This window comes from Microplitis demolitor, chromosome 6 (assembly GCF_026212275.2).
Source record: "Microplitis demolitor isolate Queensland-Clemson2020A chromosome 6, iyMicDemo2.1a, whole genome shotgun sequence".
In the NCBI taxonomy this organism is placed as follows: Eukaryota; Metazoa; Arthropoda; class Insecta; order Hymenoptera; family Braconidae; genus Microplitis; species Microplitis demolitor.
Genome location: NC_068550.1, coordinates 4259514 through 4280444, shown reverse-complemented (window position 1 = coordinate 4280444; position 20931 = coordinate 4259514). Strand labels below are relative to the sequence as shown.

Sequence of the window (20931 nt, the reverse complement as noted above, 5' to 3'; positions counted from 1 at the left end):
ATAAAAAAATATTTTAAGCAAGACATTAAATTGTTTATAAACTAAAAAAAAAATAGGAAAGAAAAACCCAATTATAAAACGTTATGCTTTTTTATTAATATCCAGCCAAGAAAATAGTGTATTAGATTTCTTTATCACTTAAAGTTATTATCAATTAGTTATTTAACAATAAAATCGATAGTACTTTACAGAAATTTGAAAGACTTAATAGATAAAATTTTATTAATATATATTTTGATTAATTTATAACCAACAATTTAAATCAGACGGAATTAATAGTTATTTAAAATATATATCTCTTTTATTAATTATTTAAATTTATATATATGTATATGTATATATATAATTCATAATATTAAATGCAGAGAAGTATTGTATCAGAGCTGAGTAATCGCGGCAGTCAACAAAATAATTTATTTATTTTTTTTTAAATCGACGTAATTGTTTTTTAAAAATACTGATGTGTATTTTATTAAGTTAAAACAGGAATGCACTGACGGCTCGCCCAAAAAAGTATTATTAATTTATTTCGTTGATCAGCTTATTAAAATAATCTCTTGTAAGTTTAATTATAAGTAGAGAAAAAAATCAATTAAAAGTAATGATTAATTATGGAATTAATGATTGTACAGTATTTATAATTATTTTTAATGCGAGAATATGTTTTATTGATGTCACACACTGTCCAGTTCGACGGCAACTTCTTCAATTGTTGCTCTGCACATTGGACACTCGACAAGTTGCATTGGACATGTTTGACAAAATCCTCTGAAAAATTAATTAATCAATTAATTAAGCCATTTTCAGACAGTGTCTCCTACTTTTTAAAAATTTTCAATGACTCACCCTTCTGTCATAATCGAATTAATATTTTATTTTTTAAAAAATTACTTACAGATTTTCAAAAATTTTTTTTTAACTGATTAGTATAAATGTTTTTTAAATTTTATATTTTCGAAAAATTCTATTTTTTTCAATTAAAGTTTTAATTAATTAATAAAATTTAAATACACTTGTGACAGAATGGGAAGTCATTGAAAATTTTTTAAAGGTTTTTAAACAAAAAAATTGATTGATAAATTAATAAGTAATGAAATAAATTACCGGTGTTCACAAGGCAGTAACCTGACTGATGCTTTTTGATCATAACACAAGGTACACGAGTCTTCACGAACGCTCAATTTTCTCAACTGATTAAGAAAAATATGCCGTGGGAGTACGACTTTATCTTCAGGTCTCAATGTCGCGTAATCATTGAATTTTTTAAACTCCCTGTCGGTCGGTGGATACTTGAAAGGCACATTGCCGAAGTTAAATAGACACTGTTGGAAAGACATGAAACTGGCGGCGGCAAAAAATCCTGTTCTTGCGGTTTTGAATACTTGGACGCATGGTTTCAAAGGAACACCATTGGTATAAAATATTATTTCTAGTTTATTTAAATCGAGAAGACAACCGAGGACGTCTCCAGCTTTCCAAGGCGCGCGGTCGTGGTATTTTTCACTGCGCGCGTTGTGCCAAATTAGTCGGCGGCAACCGTCACATGACAATGAGTAGGCATCGTCACCGATACCGTATCCTTCCTGTAATTTTATTTTAATTAATCGTAAATTTTAAGGGAATCAGTAAAGGAAGAGAGTAAGTAATACATACGTGATTTAAAAAACTACTATTTTTAGTAGCCCATCCTATTTGCATAACACCAGTGGTCATAATAAGAGTTTCGTAATACCAAACTCCAGAATCAACTTGAAATGTACAACGGACACTTTCAAATGAATAGACATCACAGCGCGCTTCTAAACCATTTGGTGATATCTTCAGGTACTCACTTACATCCTTTGTATTTAACATCACATTAATACCAGTCAAGTCAACAGTATCATGAGAATATTTTCTACCTTCTATCAAAACTATAAATAAATTTTATTATAAAATAATATCAATAAAAAGAAAAAAAAAAACAAATTACTAATAAAAATAATTACATAAATTATCCAAACACCACTGAGCAGAAAAACCAACTTGACGTCGTACATAATGAGTTTCATTAGCCCATTTTTCTAAAGCTAATAAGGGGTGTTCTTTTTCCTCCATAAGTCTCCTTTGAATAGTTACTTTATTTTCACTGGTCTGAGCGAATTTTTCCAGTGCTATTAATGAGTATAGTACCACATATGGTTCAACATCTTCTCTCTACAATCAAAGAATCACCTAATTATTATTATCATTATTATTTAACAATAATTTAAATTGACAGGAAATAAGGACTAATTGGTCGTATATTTTTTAATTTATTGCAAACTTTTCGTCAAACGCCTGAGTAATTTTTCAATGACATCCAGGTGTCTTATAGTGAAGCAAAAAAATTATTTAATATTGATGGACATCAACAACATGAATCGTTATTATTATTTGTTTAAATACTCAGGTCATCCCCAGTAGTCAAACTCTACCGAGTCTATTACTGCTGAAATTCTCTATCAACAAGATCATTAGCAAGCGCATCAGGTCGTTACGTTGCCTGAACAAACGAAAAGATCTGAGGATGACAGTCTTCTGCATCTACGATGTCAGAAACTCAACTTGCGATGAACCAGTTGGTATTCTAGCTGATGCAGATACAAAAGACTGTTTACCTCTCCCAAGACACCAACATTAATGACTTACTACTGATTAAATTTAAAAATAGCATACGTACAAGATTTAATACGAGGTAGTCTAAAGTTGCTTTTGATAATAAGGCTATACTACTAGGTCCTGCTAATTTTTCGGCAATACAACCGAGTACGACACAAATATTTCTCTGCTGCGTTATACTCGTTTGTACTTTTCCAGTCTTTTGTGACACTTGAAACATGTGAGACAACTTCAATACAGTTTCCTACAATAAAACATCAATTAAAAAACATATACATAAAAAATAGATGTAAATTTGTAAAAAATACCTTAGACGGCAATGGACAATCATCAAGAAGTAAAGTTATGACAGATGGACCTAACGGACTGTGCATCGGGATGACATTTACCATCGAACTGGCAACTTGAAGCCATCCTTCCTCTTTATCAGCGATCGCATGCAGCTTAAGCATAGAAGGAGGCGGCTCTTGTTCACTAAACCCAGAAAAATAATTCTTTTAGTAAATAATCAACAGGAAAATTAAAAATAATAATACGCTTACTTATCAACAAGACTACCAATGACACCCAGAGTCTCTAGGACCAGTTTGTCTATATTAGCAGAGGTCGGAAACTTAAAACCAGGCGATGAGTCACCACCAGCATGACTGTCATTGCTCGGCACCGTGGTCTCATCGTTATTTTCATTGCTCCCATTGTCTTGATCATCCGGACAGTCTTTGCACAAGCAAGCTCCCATTCCCACGGATTTACGATGGTGACACTTAGCTTACCACCTTAAATTATTTTTTTACGTCACATCTAGGTACCGCGGTGGCCAGTTCTGCTGATTAATTGTCACTGTTCTCATCTATTTATCATCAGCAACATAACAATCCACGTTAAATAAAATTTTTCCAGGTCTTAGTCCAGAAAATCCACCAATGCTGTAACAAATTTTGAATTTCATTATTTAAATAAAAAAAAAATACAAGCTTGCAGTTCCTAGAGAAATTATTTTAGGTTACCTGTAGTTTTGCAATTAAGTTCCAGTAATTTGCAATAAAAATAATTATTTAATGAGTTAATAATAAACTCATACTTATGTTTACATTAAAGACTTGGTAAAAAATTAATTCTATCTGATAAATTTAAAGAAAATATTTTTTTTTTAGTTCTTCGTAATTCTAGTTCTTATGATTCGTACTTTTGCCATTCTCATTGATTCTCATTGCATTACACATGTATGCATATATATGTATATGAATATATGAATACAGAATATTTATTTGTATTACTTTTGAGTTAAAGTAATCAATGTACACTTTAATTAAATAAATAATATATAAATAGGTGAAAAAAAAAATTGTTTACAGTAAACACAAACAATTATCCTATCATACTGATACTCTTATATTTTTTAATACTTTTTTTGAGAATATATTGGCCTTGTGTCATATTGCATATTTAGTATACATGTTTTTGTACTACAGTATGTGCTAAAACTATTTTTTATGTACAAGATAATAATGATAATAATGACAACTATTATTATGTTTATTTTTTGAATTAACTTGTGATGCTTTCACTAGGTGGCGAAGAATAAGAAAATTTTCATTTGTGGAAATAATTTAATTTTTTGATTTAGAAAATAGAGGAAATTTCGGCGGAGGCAAAATAAATTAAAAATAGTTTAATTTTTAATTTTTCTGTCCCCGGGAAATTTTGAATTCAGTTCTCGTTTTATGTAAATAAGTATTTGATATATTTGTCATAAATTGGTAAGTTTTCGAGTTGAAACAAAGAACAGATTTCGGGAAAAACAAATTTAGATCTAATATCAGATCTGATTAGGGTGTAATTTTTTGAATTTTAGATCTATATTGATGTTAGTAAATTTAGTTAGATCTATAATATACTACTATAGATCTTAGATCTACAACTTTGATGAATTGAATTTTTTATAAAGGCCGCGAAATTTGAAATTCTTGAAGTTTGATAAATAATCTAATTTAAGCTGAAGATCTATAGATTTTTATAGATTTGCTTAGATCCCTATAGATCGCAGATCTAAAATTTTGAAATAATTAATTTTTTATAAGCCCGCGAAATTTTGAATTCTTAAAGTTTGATAGTTAATTTTATTTATTCTGAAGATCTATCTACAGCCCAACAGATCTACATGTTTTTTAAGTGTTTCATTATGGACATATAAAAAAAAATAAAAATATTAAATGTCTTGAAATTTTATATTGAAATTGAGGCCAAAAATCATGAGACCGTTAAAGGACGATTATAAATTTTTCAATTAAAAAACCTTTAGCAAATTTTTTTATTGAATTTTTTGTAAAAATCATTTATTTTCTTTCTATTCAATCACAACAATAATATTTTTGTTATACAAAACTGGATCTATAATGAATAATCAACTCTGGACTTTAGATTTTCATTTAAAAAAATTTGAACAAACAAAGTAATGAATTTATTGTCTAAATAAAAAAATTTATTTATCATCTGCTATTTATAACAAATGAAATTAATTATTATGAATATAATTACAAAATAACTGTATGATAATTAATTTCTTATCAATTATTTTTCATGAAAAAAAAGCCTGTAAAAGTATACTATTTATAAATAATAAAAATTTGATTTTTTTCGCGCGTTAAAATTTATAGTTCAAATTTCGCGCTCCAAATTTAAAAAGATATCTTACCCCATTGCCACGATAGTAAAAAATAGATTATTAATAATAAATAAATTAATGATCAGTAATAGCAAAAAAGTAAAATAATTGAATGAAAGTAGCTCAAGGCATCAATAGTAAAGACGGGAATTCCATTGAAAACTTAAATATCCAATCCCCTCTAAAATGTTTTAAGTGAAAGTCAGCGGTTCTCACTCTCAAAATAAATATCTTACTTCATTGATAAATAAATTATTATTTTTCCACAAACATTTTTAAATAATTACCTATCTATATTTACTTAAGATTGCCTTATCTTAATACGCCGTTCATTAAAACATGACAGATAATTAAATAGACTTCGCACACTTATTTTTAAACCCATAAAAAACTATAACTAAAACTAAAACTGTTTAATCTCAAATTTGTTTAAAATTACCTTGAAATTTCATAAATTGCTTTCTATACTTAACCGGAATTAAAATAATAATTTCTCAAATATTTACTCAACATCCGACATTTAAGTTTTGATTATTCCCAGATATAAGTATTTATTATTACAATTATTTATTGCACATAATTTACAAACCAAGGAAGAGTTAATCATATATATTTCCGTCTGAGAATATTTAAATATTCTGGTGGGGTTTTTATAGACATTAGACTAGTCTAACGTTTTCATTCAGTTGTCATCGCGATGCCGCTTAAATGACATCGTAAATTCAAATATTATTTTTATTTACAAAAAAAAATTAATTAATTAAATGAAATTCTTATAAATTAAAACCCGACTAATAATAATAATTAACTATTTAAATAAAAAAAAGGTATTTATATTTTTTCCACAATTTAAAAATATGTAGACCCAAATTAACTCGCCGTCTATTTAAAAATATTCTGGCACATTTTTTAATGTACAAGACATTAAAAAAATAGTCAATAATTAAAATATAAATAATTAAAAAATAATTTTTTAACGCCTGTAAAAATGTGTCATTTAGAATTGCGTGTTAATGATAATTACCATTGAGTTAACGTCATTAGCGATCTATAGGAAAAATCACCTTGTAATTTTTTTTTTTTCTACAAAAATTTTATTTATATTAAATAATTAATTTTTTTTTTAATAAACAAAAAAAAAAATTATTTAAAAAAAAGTTTTACTTTCACGCTTTGGCATTTGTCGTGTTCTTGATTGTACAACAAAACTATATAGTTGTACATGTGTGTACTAACACGATTGAATTGCGTAATTTGAGTGTATGAAATGAAAATACTGACAAAGAGATAAAGAGTAAGAGAATGAGACAGTAAAAACATATTCGCACAATGCGTGACCTACCTAGACACATTAGATACCTAGAGTGGAAATAAGTAATTTATTAATTTATTTATATTTATCAAACTGTAAAATGACTCACTTTTAAATTATTTTACTGGCGGGAAATATTCAAATTTAAAAAATAAAAATTATTATTAAGGAATTTAAAATTTCTAGAACCAAGACTAGGACTTGGACTTGAATACCTTTTAATTAAAAAATAATAACAAGAAGACCGACGCCGGAATGTTTAAGATGCGCGCGCATTTGACTCGCGGTTCACCACCACCGTGCGATCATCAGGCTCAGGTGCAAAAGCAGGATGAGGAGGAGGATGACTCGGAACAGTGCAACGATAGAACTCAAACAGATTGTTCGTACGTTAATTTAGAGGTCAGTTTGTGGTCATGTGCGTCTGTTATGGTTTCGAATTACAAAACTTTTTTTACCTGAATTTGTAAAAAAAAATTTTTTAATTTTTATTTGAATTATTTGAACAGTTTTGAATTGTTTATTCAAATATTAAATAAGAATCAACAGTTGGTTTTTATATTTTTTATGCAGGACACGTCGACTATGCCACCGTGTGTTACGTCCGCGATGAGTGTCGGTAACTTTAATAAAATAACAATTCCCGCAACAGCAACTGAATCTGAATCACAGGAAAATAATGATCTGCTAAATAACACGACCGCAGCTCCTAAAATTCAAGGTAAAATTATATAAATAATATTCATATTTTAAAAATTAATAAAATGAAATCAAGTGACCGTGAATTTTAAATCCGTAACAAATTACAATTTTAAATTTAAATTTATGCCGATTTTTTTATTTCTTAAGGAAAAATTTTTAAATAAATAATTTTTTATTAGTAATCATTAGATTAAATAAATAGAATGTATGTGATATGTGGAATATATTAATGAGTAATTAAAATAAAAGATAAAAAAATATTTGTTGATTTAGGTGCGGCAACTGTTGGATGGAGCGTACCTGTCAAAGATAAAACCATGAAAAATAATAATAATAATGATGTTAATAATAAAAATAATTGTGATAGAGCACCATCGATGGCTAATTGTTTATCCACGACGGTTCCCGTTAATTTAAAAGCATCACAAATTGCCGGAAGACATACGCCTACGCGTAGTTCTTTAAGGCATAGTAGAATGATTGTTATGCATCGCACTGGCAACAGTAAGTTAATTTATTTAATATCTATTGTATTGATAAAATAGTTTTGAAAATTAGGACAGATATCCAATAATTAGTCATTACTTTTAATTACTTTTAAAATAATTACTACTTGGAATTCTGTTTGGTTGTAAATATTTTCTCTGGTATGGTAATAGAATTTGAATTAAAATTTTTTATAAGGAATTAAATGAAAAGTGTGAGGAAAATATATAAGTAGGTATATATGTATATAAGGACGGGTGTTATTATTATTCATAAAAGTTTTTCTCAGTTGTCATTTTAGTCGCGACACAATACACCTCATGGTCGAGCGAACCGGAAACGAGTTACACACTCAACTCGGAACCAGTTTCGACTACTTTATTTTTTTTTTTTTTTATTTTTATAATGAAAAGAGAGAGCGCAAATACCTGTGGGCTGATTAAATTTAAGAATGATATGAATAGTGGGAATTAAATATTTGGTAGATGGATAATTTAAGGACCTGTTCAGTAATTTGCATTTTGAACGCTTAGTGGGAAATAATTATATGAGTAACACACGTGTCAGTGATCGCTGAGGATTGCGGATAGTGGAAGTAACGCTTTATGTCTAATTTAATTATTCATAAGGATATGAAAGCTAAAATGTGACTAACTAACGTTTTTTTTTTTCACGGACAATTGAACTGAAAATAGAGTCCTTAACACTCTTTAACCCTTTAGCATCTTATTAGTCATATTTTTATTTATTTTAAATCATTGGAGGAAAATATTATTTGTAGAGATAAAATTTGTTATTGAAAAAAATCCATTTTTTTTATATTTTTGTAGAATTTTTTTTTTGAACAAGAATATCCATTGATGTCATATATTTATTATATTTTTCACGTGTGGAAATTTTATTTTTTAACGCATCGGCATCAAATTTAAAAAATTTTATCTAACCTGCAGAAAATTTAAATTTCAAAATTTTGAACTCAAACAAAAAATCCATAATTATTAAAATGAAAAAAATGTATGATCATTAATTACAAAGTCGATAAATTCAAATATTTAAATAAATTTATAATCTTTAAATCTAAATAAATTCTTACGAAATTTGAATATTTAAAATACTTATTATTAGAAATTTATCATCAGCATATATTTTAAATTCATTAATTTTACTAATTAAATACCCGATTTTTTATCACCGTAAATTAATTTTATAAAAAATATAAAATAAAAATTTTTTAAGTTCCAAGAAAATCACGACCTCCACTTCTACGTCGCCGTAAACTATCAAGTACATTAGCAGCATTACAGACAATTATCGGCATTGCTGTGACCTCTTTGTCACTCTGGTTACTTTTATGGGCACCAAATTTACCATTTTTGGATAATCCATACTGGAGCGGAATGCCGGTAATTAACATAAAATAAAATAAAACCACGTCAATGATCAATAAAAAATAACAACCATAATTATTATTGCAGTTACTCTTCTCCGGAAGTTTCGGAATATGTCTGCTCTGCTGCTTCAAAAAAGAGTACCCAGGCCTGAGTCCGGGATTCTGCTTAACGGCGACCAAAGTAATGAGCTTCTTCCTCGCAGTACTCGCAGCAATAACGTGTCTGTTAGCCTGCATCACATCCGCAATCCACCTGATAAGACTGAGCGGATTAGAATGCACACCAGCGCGTGTAATAAATGCGACATGTGCATGCAGATCACGTAGCGAGCTTGCAAGTGCCTCCGAGCCGGTTCTCAAGTACGTTGATCTCAACTGTCCTGAAGTCGAAGGTGTTCTCACTATTTTGTTAATCTTCTCCTCGATATGTAACGCCCTAGGCGCGTTTATTGCGTCATGGTATTGTTATCTCCACTGGAGCACACGCGACAAACGCGCTCAGTATTTGAAAGTCAGATCAAGCTCGCGAGCTCCTCTTGATTCGCGGCCTATTTACAATCCAAACTTGAACAGACGATGACATTCTTTATTTTAATTTAAATATCATCTACAATTACAATCACAATTATTATTAATTAATTAATTAATTAAATACCAACGCACTCACAGTTTTAAAAATCTCCGTTTTAGTCATACGTCAATTTTCAGTATTTTATTATCTTAATAATTATTATGATATATTGATATTTTATGTCATAGATTAATGATATTATTAATGACGGAGTGAAAAAATGCTCATTAGAATTTAAAATAATTTTTTTTTTAATTTATTAAAAATTTTAATCATTAAAATATTTTTATAAAATAAGTCAACGTTATAATTAATTTTTGTTTTTAATTATATTATAATAAGAATATAGATCTACGTATATATATATATATTTGTATGTATAATACTTTACGAAAATATTTTGCCAATCACAGACAATTTAATTAAAAATTTACTTAATTTATAAAATTACGTTGAGGTATAAAGTTTACGTCACGATTTTGGGTAAAAAAGAAAATGGTGAATATGAAAAATTGTTAATTAATGTACTTAATTGTCAGTGGATCGGATTTAATTAATATTTAATTAGTTTTGTAGAAATTTAGAGTTGTTGTATTAAGGATCCATTAAGTTTATTGCTGAGGGCAGGAGATTTAGCTGGTGTTCGCCAAAGAGCATCGCTGCGAGCCAGCGGTACTGATCGACCACTGATGCGCCTGCTAAAATATTACCGAAGAATGGACTGTCTTTGCATCTAGAATAATTATATATATTTAGAGCTGTAGGTTGTTTATTTATTTGGTCTATTAATTAATATATGTATAGTAGAGAGTAAAAAATACCTTGTAGGTTTTTTATTTTTAAGCAGGAAGGTAATAGACCACCTGAAATAAATGTTTATATATACTTTTAGTTGTAATAAAAAACTATTTAATTTGAATTTTAACTGCGAGTTTTCTTACCCGGACTGAGGATTCCTTTTGGATTCGTGACCTAGATACCATATCATGTCTTCTATTTTCCACTCGTTTATTTTAATTGCGCATGCTTTGTCTTTGTAGCAGCACAATTTTGCTTGGCTGAATTCGAATAAATATGTTTTGAAGCTTTTTGATTTAGTATCCGCGAATTTCAGCTCTCCTGATATCGTCATTGGAGGTTTTATCTGTGGAAATAATTATGAGGTAAATTTAAATATTTATTCTATTTGACAGAATGTAACTTTATTTTGCTTAGAAATAGCTAGCTCTATCTATAGAAAATCAAAACTTTTTACCGCCTAAAAAGATAGAAATTCAGAGCCTGTTAGATTTGTCTTTTTATCAACAGAGCACGCGTGCAATAGATCAAGGAGGATCGGTGAGAAAGTAAACGAATTTTCATAAAGAATGACGCGTAACTTTTCATTTTTTGGAAATAACTTCACATAACATAAATGTTTTTTGTTCATTACGATGTTCTTTAGTAGGAAGAACCCCGTCAAGAAAAAAATGTTCCATTTGACGACATCGTCAGCGGGAAAAATAAGGGAGGATCATGAGGTTGTCTATGAATTTTCATGAAAAGGCCCGCATTTTTTTTTCTATTGAGAATAACTCTACATAATACAAACATTTTCCGTTCTTTACTTGTGTTTCTTTATGAAAATTTTTTTTGTAATTTATCAATTTATTTTTCCTACAATTATATGTCGGTTATTGAATTCCCCGCAAGATTTTCTCAATTTTATTTAAAATTAATTTTCTCCAATTTATCTGATTAAAAAACTTTGAAGTTCCAATGACTTCGGATACAAAGAGTAAATATTTATAAATTCACAAAAACTAAAATGTAAATAAAAACAAAATAATTGAGTGTAATAAATTAATGGCGTACTCCCTCGTACATTGAGCGTCAGCGAGTTACACGGTCAAGTCCAATTAAGCTACATCCTGTTTACATCGCTCAACACTCCTTTCACTGTAACCCTTACAATCTGATCTATACTGGTTCCCAGTTGCCCGTTTTATTTTATTCATGACTCGTAACAGAATTTAAAACTCATTTACACTTCCCCGCGACCCTGAACCCACTCAGCATTCACACGGTTTACTCCATTACTCATTAAATTACCCCGTACCCATTACAAATTAAACAGGCTATATATTTACATACGTATTATTTTTTACCACCAACTACATCCTCAAAACAAATACCTAAATAAATTAATACGCAATAAAAGTGAGCTGGTTTATTACCCGAGGTACGATATCTCTATAGAGACGGTCTTTCTTCAAGATAAGAATGTTGTCCTTGCGATCTTCTGGATCCCAGTACCCCCATCTTGCAACAGCCTCCAACACTTTCTCTGCATGATGCAACGGACGTTCAAGGACACCTCCCAGTGTACACTCTTGCAGACACAATTCATGAGCTGGTACTTTAGCTTTTTCCGACAGTTCTCTGCATACGTCAGCGGCGCTCTTTTGCGGCCCAATCTATTATGCGATCCATTTAAAAATAAAAAAAAATTAACATCCCACTAAATATTTACTCCTACAAAAACCCAATAAAATTACCGTGACATTAACACACTCTCCATCTTTGGTAAACAAGTAAATCCAAATTTTCAAGTCGCCTGACGGAGCGCCTCGCAGCCCATTATTAGCAACATGTCTCTCCAAAACCTCAAGAATTTTGGCTTCCTTGGCCAAGTCATCAGCCGACAACTGGTACAATTTTGGGTACAGTCGTATCAAGTCTCCAACGACAGTAGTCTCAGCTCTGTTCCAGTCGTCGGCACTTTTGCTTCCCGCGTGCATCAACGTCGGCCCCCATACCGCGGAAATATTCTCGACTGTCATCAAATTCCGCGAGCTCTGCTGACTTAAACAGTGCAAATGTGCCAATATACGTCTCAGTGTTTTTGTTGACACTTCATTTAGCACAGGCATCAAAATTTCCCGGTATTTTTTAGCGCGTTCTTCATCATCTTCAACGCCTGCATTAAAAAGTAAAAATTATTAATTTTAATTATCATCACCATTATTTTAATTATTCTTATTAGTATTATAAAATGAATAATTGAGTACAAAGTACAAAAATAATTATTCAAATGATTTTTTTTACAGAAGGTAAAAAATATATGCGTAAGTTTCTTCTTAGAGATACAAGATGAATCATATCCAGTCGACCTCCAGCTTAACAATACGAAAAAAAATCTATAAGCTTTTACTTGTCAATATGTATACACATATACATATGTATACATATTATTTTTATTATATAAATTATAAAGAATAGACTTGGAAGCAGCTGAATGGGTTTGCATGCTTGAGTTCAACGTTCGCTCATTAAATTATTGAATTCATCAGTTAAGTAGCCAGTACAAGTAATAATAAAAAAAAAATAGGTCAGTAATATATGAAATATATGTATAGATGTATGTTTTATAAACAGTTTAATGGGTGATAAAAATTCAAATTATCCTACCAGATGCGCGGCAAAGATCATTGTGTACAGAAGGTGGAATAAGTGGCTCGGGTAAGTCGCGAAGAAATCTTCTCAATACTGTTGCGACGTCATGCTCAGAATAAGAACCCCGGGTGATTTGGGTCGCCCACGCATCTCTTCTGAACGCCTCCAATAATCTTACGACAGCGCTGCTTGATCCTCCTTTTCTGTATATTCCTTCGGACATTATTCCTACAAGTATATTTTATTACTTTATCAGTTTTCATTTTTATTTGAAAACCGACGACAAATATTACTAAATAATTTATCATGTTTTTTTATCTTATCTACAAATAAAACGGTAGATAGTCACTTTAATTTCACGTTTTACTTTTATTTAAGCGTTTAGTAAAAAATATATTTATGTTATTTATTCTATTGACTGACACGTGTAGCTGCGTGGGTATTTGATTTATCGTGCGTGCAAAATAATATCCGGGAAATGGTTTTGTCATTCGCCTTTTGTTGAAAAATATTTTATGTTAAATTGATCAACCGTAAATATGTAATTTTTGATATATAACTAGGGACTGTCTAGTATATTAAATACAATTATATATTTTATATGAATTTCATGGACGCAGTTGTATGCCGTCTTTGTGTCATAAAAATTTATATTTTTTTTAGTTATTTATACTTTAGGTCATCTGTCTAATTTGACGGAATGCCAAAGTGGTCAAGTGAGACCTAAGCCATCACTTGAAATTTTTTCGAACCTCTTCTTAAACTAAAAAAATTAAAATTTTAAACTAAAACAAAAGTTTTAAGACCTTGGTAAAAATTATTGTCAAAATTTCTCTTATTCTTTTAAATGAGAACGTCAATTATCTTCCTTTTCCTGCTAAAAATAATTTTAATAAATTTATCATAAAAATATTCCCGTAAAAGTTTCCCTCAAAAATTCTCTTGAGTAAAAATTTAAATTATTCTCTCCTATTAATAAAAGTTAATAAGATTTTTTTTTTGCTCTACAAAAAATACTTTTTCATAGTTACTCAAAATAAAAAAACTTATTTATATACTCAATATTACTCCGATCAATTAAAAAATTAAATTTAAAAATTTATACTATGACTGCACCAGAAGACAACCGAAAATTTATCAAAGAACAAAATTTTAATTCCAACAAAAATTTCATATCAATAAATTACCATGTGCATAAATAAAATTGATGCATTTATCAAGTATAACTGGAACGTCATCTTGAGTAAGTTGTTGTTCATCCAATCCAGCACCACAACTAGTAGCAGCTTGATGGAGCGCATGCCTCCAAGCTGATGCTTCACGAGTACCCGGAGCTGCTAAATGTAACGCTCCATGTCCCGCATCAATGACAACAATCTGAATATTTTCAGCCCCTTCAATCGGTCCTTCTTGTTCTCTTATCACTGCAATAATAAACTAAATAAAGCAAACAAATTTCCAACGCTTCTGTTAACTAAAAATAATAATTTTGCTTAGCTAGTAAAAAAATTCATAAAGAAAACGTGACTTGAACAATGGTAGTAAAAATAGTTGTGTCTGAGGCTGACTGTTTTGTTTGATATTCAGTATCGTAACATAAGCGCACACATAAATATATACATATATGCATATATATAAATGTTTAATATTATATATTGTAAGTTATAAGTTGAGAATATAACGACATCCGGCACCGACAAAACTGCTACGATAGTTTATGTTATTCTTATGCTGTTGCGAAAGAGTTATCATTAACTGCAGCACATCGTCCAATGATTCATTAAAACTATTACGTATTATCTACTTCTTTATCATTTTAATCAGCAGATGTTTCAGTTGATTAAAAAATAACATCCTAAATTTATTATTATTTTTCTTCACAAACTATTTGTTACAAATATGAAAAACTTACAAATGCATCGCGCTTTGCGCAGGTCCAGTTGTTCAAATTCAACAATATCCAGAGATTTTGTATAAATTAAAGTTCTCTGCTGCAATAGAACCCATGCCGAAAACCAAGAGCCAGTAACTCCTTCCTAAAAATATATTTATTTTATTAGATAACAAATTATCTTCATTTTATCTTTACACTGACAGAAAAATAACTTTTAGAAACAGTGGATTTTCTTACAAAAATTATGCGATGGGAAATTTTCAATCTGATAAATTTTTAGTCCTAAAATTTCAAAATTTCATTGAAAATAATTTTTAAGACAAGAAATCTGCTGATATTTTTTTTTTGGAGTAAATAAATTTCGATTTTCTTTAAAAAAAATTATTCTTCAACTTGAATCGAAAAGTTAATTTTTTTTCAGTGTAGTTTAAGTTTAATCTGGTCTAATCTTTATAAATTAAATTTGTAACTGGAGGCCTGTTAATCTACGGTTTGAAAAGTGTATCAAGTTACAGAGTTAATATTTTATTAACTCCGGATATAAAGATTTGAATTGGTATCATATGAATCAAGAAGAAAAAAAAATATTTATAATATAAAGATTAAAAATAAAAATAACTTTTAGATAAGCCCAGCCAGCGCGAGTTAATTCCGCAGAGTATTTAGCCGGAAAAACAGGAGTAAGTGCTTCAAGAATTCTCTGCGCCCATATTCTCCGTTCAGTTATTCCTTTTGCGTAAAAAACATGAACACTTGGTCTGCCTTTGCAGCTGACGGCGATACAGTGGACCGTTTCTCCGTCTACAGTTCTGGGTAAAAAAGAATTAAACAAATAAATGATAATGGACTATGGCCGATTGCTGAAGCTATTTGTCATGATATTTATTTGCGTTATTTACTGCCGTCAATAAAGACAATAATTAGTAATTAAGTGGGCAATTGTACGTACTTGACATCTTGGAGAAGATGAACGCTCAGCACGGCATCAAGATTGATAACTTCTTTCAGTGTGCTCATGCTTTTGTCGACATAGAAGCTTATTTTTTGGTCAGACAGCACTGCCGCACGTTGGACTAGATCTTTTGCCCGCTCAATTCCTACACCCGAGCGATAAACTATTCCCCGATGGCAAACGGGAATTATTTGAGCCTCTGAACTAGGCCGCTCCATTGTGGTGACACTGGAAACTTTTTTCACCTGGTCCCGCGTTCGAAGTAATTTCGTGTTTTTCATAAAGTTCATGACGTTGGGTCTCACGTGGGCTGTGGAATCATGTCTCAGTTGCTTCAATTTCTGCATCATTGTTTTCTTTCTCTCCTCAGCGGGCTTGGATACCTGATTATTTTCAAATTTATTTTGAGCTCCGGGTTCTTCAGCTACAGATTCATCTAAAACTTTCACGGAAGACTTTCTCGGTGGCACAGCCGGTTGTTTTCTCCTGGCAAGATGAACTAGCTTTGGCAGCAACGCTGGATTTTTACCCACCACTTTCTCCGGGGCTTCGACGAGCTCGACTTCGTCGTACTCATTTTTCGGAAGGGAGTCGTACCGTCTTGGAGGGGCTGGTGGTGAAGAAATGGGAGCTGGACTAGTGGATTCTTCAACGTCTTCTTCTCCAGTATCTTCATCTCGTTCCCGTAGATCTGTAATACTGCCAGCGCTTGTTGGAGACTCACTAGTTGCCAATAAAGCTTCCAAAAGCATCATGTCATTGTTCTCGTAATTACCGTAAGTATTTTCCTCTGGTTTAGCAAAGGGATCAAATTCAAACAACAGAGATTTATTGTGCCTCGGACAGCCTGGTTCACTTTTACTTTCATTATCAGTATCAGACTTCCACAAGCTCCAATTTTCATACAGAGAATTTCTAACAGACATGGCACTGTTTGAAGAATCAGTGACTCGTTCACGAATAGGTTCTTCTTCCTCAGCACTTGAAGCTATCGTTTCTAAACCATCAGTTTCATGCTTATCACTTTTATCCGCAGAGTCATAAAAAGTCCAAGAGTCTGAGCGTGACAGTCTCTTGGAAATATCTTGGCTCTGACTGCTAGAGTTAACGTCAGAAAAATTCAAACTTTGATTCGATTCCGAGTCACTTTTGTTTTGCGCAAACGTCAGCAAACTAATGGCATCAGGAAAGTCTCCAAGTCGATCAGAAACACTGGAGGACATTGTTCCATATCTACTACCGGAAGTGACGGATTGAAGCTCGTCATAGATGGATTCATCAGGAAGCGGAGGCGGTGGATATACTGGCGGTGGTGGACTATATCGAGTTTCAGTCAAGTCTTGTTCATTTTTCATGCTCTTCAAATTTGATCCCAGCGGACTGTAAAATGATATCGACTTGAAAATGTCATCACAAGCCGGCATTGACACACATCTATCAACATCATCTTCATTTTTTTTGCTCTCCTCGACTTCTTGGCTGGTCAATCTTCTGGTCAGCAAATTTTTAACCGACTTTTCAAGCCTTATACTCGCATTCCGTGTACTCGAGATCATCGCCTTGCCTTTTACTGTCATTTTTTCCGAAATTTCATCTTTGAGCTGCCGAGACGAGGATCCCAAATTTTTGAACAAATTTTTTTCCGTCAAACTACTCCGCGATTCGGTGCTTCTGCGGTCGTCGCTCATCTCCGACTGGCTGGATGATTCACTAGGACTCAAAGATCTCGTCGACTGATTCACCGATTTATTAAGACCGATATTTCTCGGAGCTGGTACAGGACGTTCTGGTATAATCGAACGCGGCTTAGGAACTGGTTTAACCTCCATTATTATTTTTGCTTACTCAGCCTTTCTATTACTCCAATAATAAATAATAACAATAATAACAAGTAATTAAAATAATAAACGTCATCAACAATGACAATTATTTAGCAAATTAAAACTTTATACCCAAGTTGCTTTTTTTTTTTTTTTAAATGTCCAACGTTCGTCACGTGCGTTTTCATACCATGACCTCGTGCATTTATAACATACAAAAGAACCCATAAATATCTTACATTAGTATGACTCACAGTAGTATCGTATGTCAAATATCACTATTGTACATCGCCGCACATATTTATTTACAAAATACTCCATTTTACGTAATTACTAAACATTAGTTTCGTTTTTTTCTTCGGAGTAATGGAAAATTATCTAAAGGGTTGATAAAAAAAATTCTATTATCAATTTTAATCAAAAGTTATTTAAAAATAACTTGTAATCATTTGTTGCTCCAATTACCCGAGTTTAAATGTGAGATAATGTCATTTAAAAACACACAGCTTTTATATATATTTCTTATTTAAAAATCACTAGGTATGATAACAAAATAACTTTCATGCTTTCACGTCAACTGACATTTTAAAAAAAAACTTCAAATATTCCACGCAACAGATGGTTTAGATTTTTTAAATATTTTAAAAATGGCGGCGTCATATTTAGGAAAATTAATTTTTTAAATTGGAGTTATATGATAGTGAAATTAATTTTTTAAAAATATTTATAACGGAGTGTAAAATATAACTGATGTTTTAAAGTTATGATTGAGCAGCTTCGCCCACACATATGCGACTAACTTTTCCTCTTTCTCTTTCAAATCCCCTCCTAACATTTAAACTCATCCCCACTCAGATTCTCCCGCTTCTGCAATACAACTATAGGTATATAAATATATATTTATATATATTTGTGTATAAAGATGTTTTATACTTGTAGTGAGAAAGTTGTAAGTAAATTTCAAAACAAATAAATAAATTAATTAAAAAAAAAAAAATGGCGCGTAAATAAATTTGAATTTTAAAAATAAACAAAGCTGTGGTTCTTCATAGATTTTTTATGATTCATTTATTTATGATTGTGTTAATATTTTATGATGAATGGTACGAAAGTTATGAAGTAGATTGAATGACTTTTTCATTTAGATAAAACGTATAATTTATAAAATAAAAAATAATAAATGAGTTTGAAGAAGAGTTATGAGTCATGTATGAAATGTATCTGTATGTATATGTGCGGGTAGGAATATATTTATTATATGAAATTAAATTATCGAGACAATTAAAGTCGAAGCGACGAATAAGTTATCAAATTTCCCACGATAGACAGTGGAAAAATAAAAGTTTACTTCCGGTAATGATCATTAATTATAAAGGCAAATTTATTTTTTTTTTATTTTGTTAGGTAATTTAAATTTATTAATTAATACAATTAAAATTGAATATGATTTATATTACAGACTAAGTACCCGAGATTTTTTTTGTAATTCGAATTTGAAAAGTTCTGATCAGTGACGTCTTGAAATGAAAATTCGGGGCACGGAATCGCAGGAGTACTAAAAAAAAAATTTCAGATTCAAGTAATTGCATTTATTTGATAAAAATTTTATTGAATTAAGTATAAATTTATTTAAGCTAATTGTAAATATATATCTATTTAATTATATGAATTTTTTAAAAATAATATTTACTTGCAATTGCAAATTATTTTTCTTGGTATAGAAACTGGGGGTAAAATGATAAAAAATTTCCAGTTATATATTTTTTTTTCCATTCTACGGATATTTATCGCATTTAAAAATAATCTGCATTGAAGTGAAACTAAAGCGAACTATTTTTTAAAATAATTTTTGTATTAATGGTAAGCTCAAAAACCGCGTAACCGAAAGAAAATTTGAACTCAAGAAAAAAATTAAAAAAAATATAAGCAACTGAAAATTTATTTCGTCTGACTATGCTTTAATAATTCAGGTACCAGATAATTATTTCTCTTACCTTATATAATTGACTTAGCAGGTAAATAACCTAGCTGTCTTTAAAACTCTAATTACTTCCCAGAAAATCTTCTTTACCTCAATTACATTCAATTTTCGTAGCATGTTAAACAATCGAAAAATAACGGATCAATCACGAGAGATTTAACCCTTAGAAAGTTTACCATCTGTCGCGGCTCGCGGCTAAAAAAAGTTTCTGTCAAGTAATTTAGCATTTAATTAGTAATCTAATTACTGACACTCTGTGAAAATTTTTTAATTGGGAAAAAATTAATAAGAAACTTGTATATATTTTTGAATGGAATTTTTTATTATGCCCTTAAGTCAAATAGTGACTTTGGCTATACAAATCATCAATTACACTATCATCAATTACTCAACTTGATAAATATCATAATTAATTAAATATCAATATCATAATAAATTAATAAAAAAAAAATTTAACAATTAGAGTAATTGATATAAATCACAATTAGACAATATAATAATTATTATTATTACTTTTTTTTAAGACGGTTTTGTTCTTTTTCGTATACATATATGGAAGCATACATGCAGTCGCATATTCTGCGATAACGATTCACTGAATAATTTATAGATATATATATATCAATATATATATACTATTTAAATATAAATTTTTTATTAATAATTACAATAAATGTAATAAATAAAAATTTTATGCGCATAAACTTGTTTAATTAAATGTGCAATAAAATTTTTCAAAATTAATTATGACAATTAATTGAAGGAAGACAATTATCGTTATAATATTTGTAATAATATAGAGGAAACCAGGACATGGCGGAGCCTCAAAGCAAATTTTTATAAAATGATAGTGTAGGGGAAGGCCGTTACAAAAATTTTTTTTTATCATTTTTCGGAGGGTGTCAGTGTGCCACTAAAAAAATTTTTCTTTTCTTAAATTATGGAAAAATTATGACGAATTTGTTCGAGATAAATAACAATAACTTGTACCCGGTATTCAAAAACTTTAAAAATAATTAGTGGCTCAGGACCAGCTGCCCTGGTCTCTCTTAATACACAAAAAAAATAATTTCTTGACACAAA

At 30.1% G+C, this 20931-nt stretch overlaps 3 protein-coding genes across 5 annotated transcripts; 1 reads left to right on the top strand and 2 right to left on the bottom strand.

Moving 5' to 3' along the window:
- Nucleotides 1–248: 248 nt before the first annotated feature.
- Nucleotides 249–4116, bottom strand: LOC103573587 (RING finger and SPRY domain-containing protein 1). Its single transcript, XM_008552735.3, has 8 exons — nt 3648–4116; nt 3183–3566; nt 2949–3114; nt 2702–2884; nt 1989–2196; nt 1654–1913; nt 1105–1583; nt 249–768 (listed from the first exon to the last, which is right to left on the bottom strand). Exons 2-8 carry the CDS (start codon nt 3377–3379, stop codon nt 675–677), a joined length of 1587 nt encoding a protein of 528 aa, XP_008550957.1. The 5' UTR covers nt 3380–3566; nt 3648–4116; the 3' UTR covers nt 249–674.
- Nucleotides 4117–6014: 1898 nt separating this feature from the next.
- Nucleotides 6015–9986, top strand: LOC103573577 (uncharacterized). Of its 3 annotated transcripts, none has more exons than XM_053739823.1 (6): nt 6015–6132; nt 6882–7019; nt 7191–7338; nt 7593–7823; nt 9042–9208; nt 9281–9986. In XM_053739823.1, exons 2-6 carry the CDS (start codon nt 6882–6884, stop codon nt 9773–9775), a joined length of 1179 nt encoding a protein of 392 aa, XP_053595798.1. In that variant the 5' UTR covers nt 6015–6132; the 3' UTR covers nt 9776–9986. The 3 variants fall into 3 exon arrangements, with proteins under 3 accessions (XP_053595798.1, XP_008550949.1, XP_053595797.1); XM_008552727.3 differs by having other exon boundaries at nt 6804–7019; XM_053739822.1 differs by lacking the exon at nt 6015–6132 and having other exon boundaries at nt 6515–7019.
- Nucleotides 9987–10159: 173 nt separating this feature from the next.
- Nucleotides 10160–18681, bottom strand: LOC103573566 (arf-GAP with Rho-GAP domain, ANK repeat and PH domain-containing protein 1). The gene is made up of 10 exons (XM_008552717.3): nt 16045–18681; nt 15715–15904; nt 15114–15237; nt 14389–14625; nt 13217–13429; nt 12304–12725; nt 11983–12222; nt 10708–10910; nt 10588–10629; nt 10160–10499 (listed from the first exon to the last, which is right to left on the bottom strand). Exons 1-10 carry the CDS (start codon nt 17874–17876, stop codon nt 10361–10363), a joined length of 3642 nt encoding a protein of 1213 aa, XP_008550939.1. The 5' UTR covers nt 17877–18681; the 3' UTR covers nt 10160–10360.
- Between the last annotated feature and the right edge of the window lie 2250 nt (nt 18682–20931).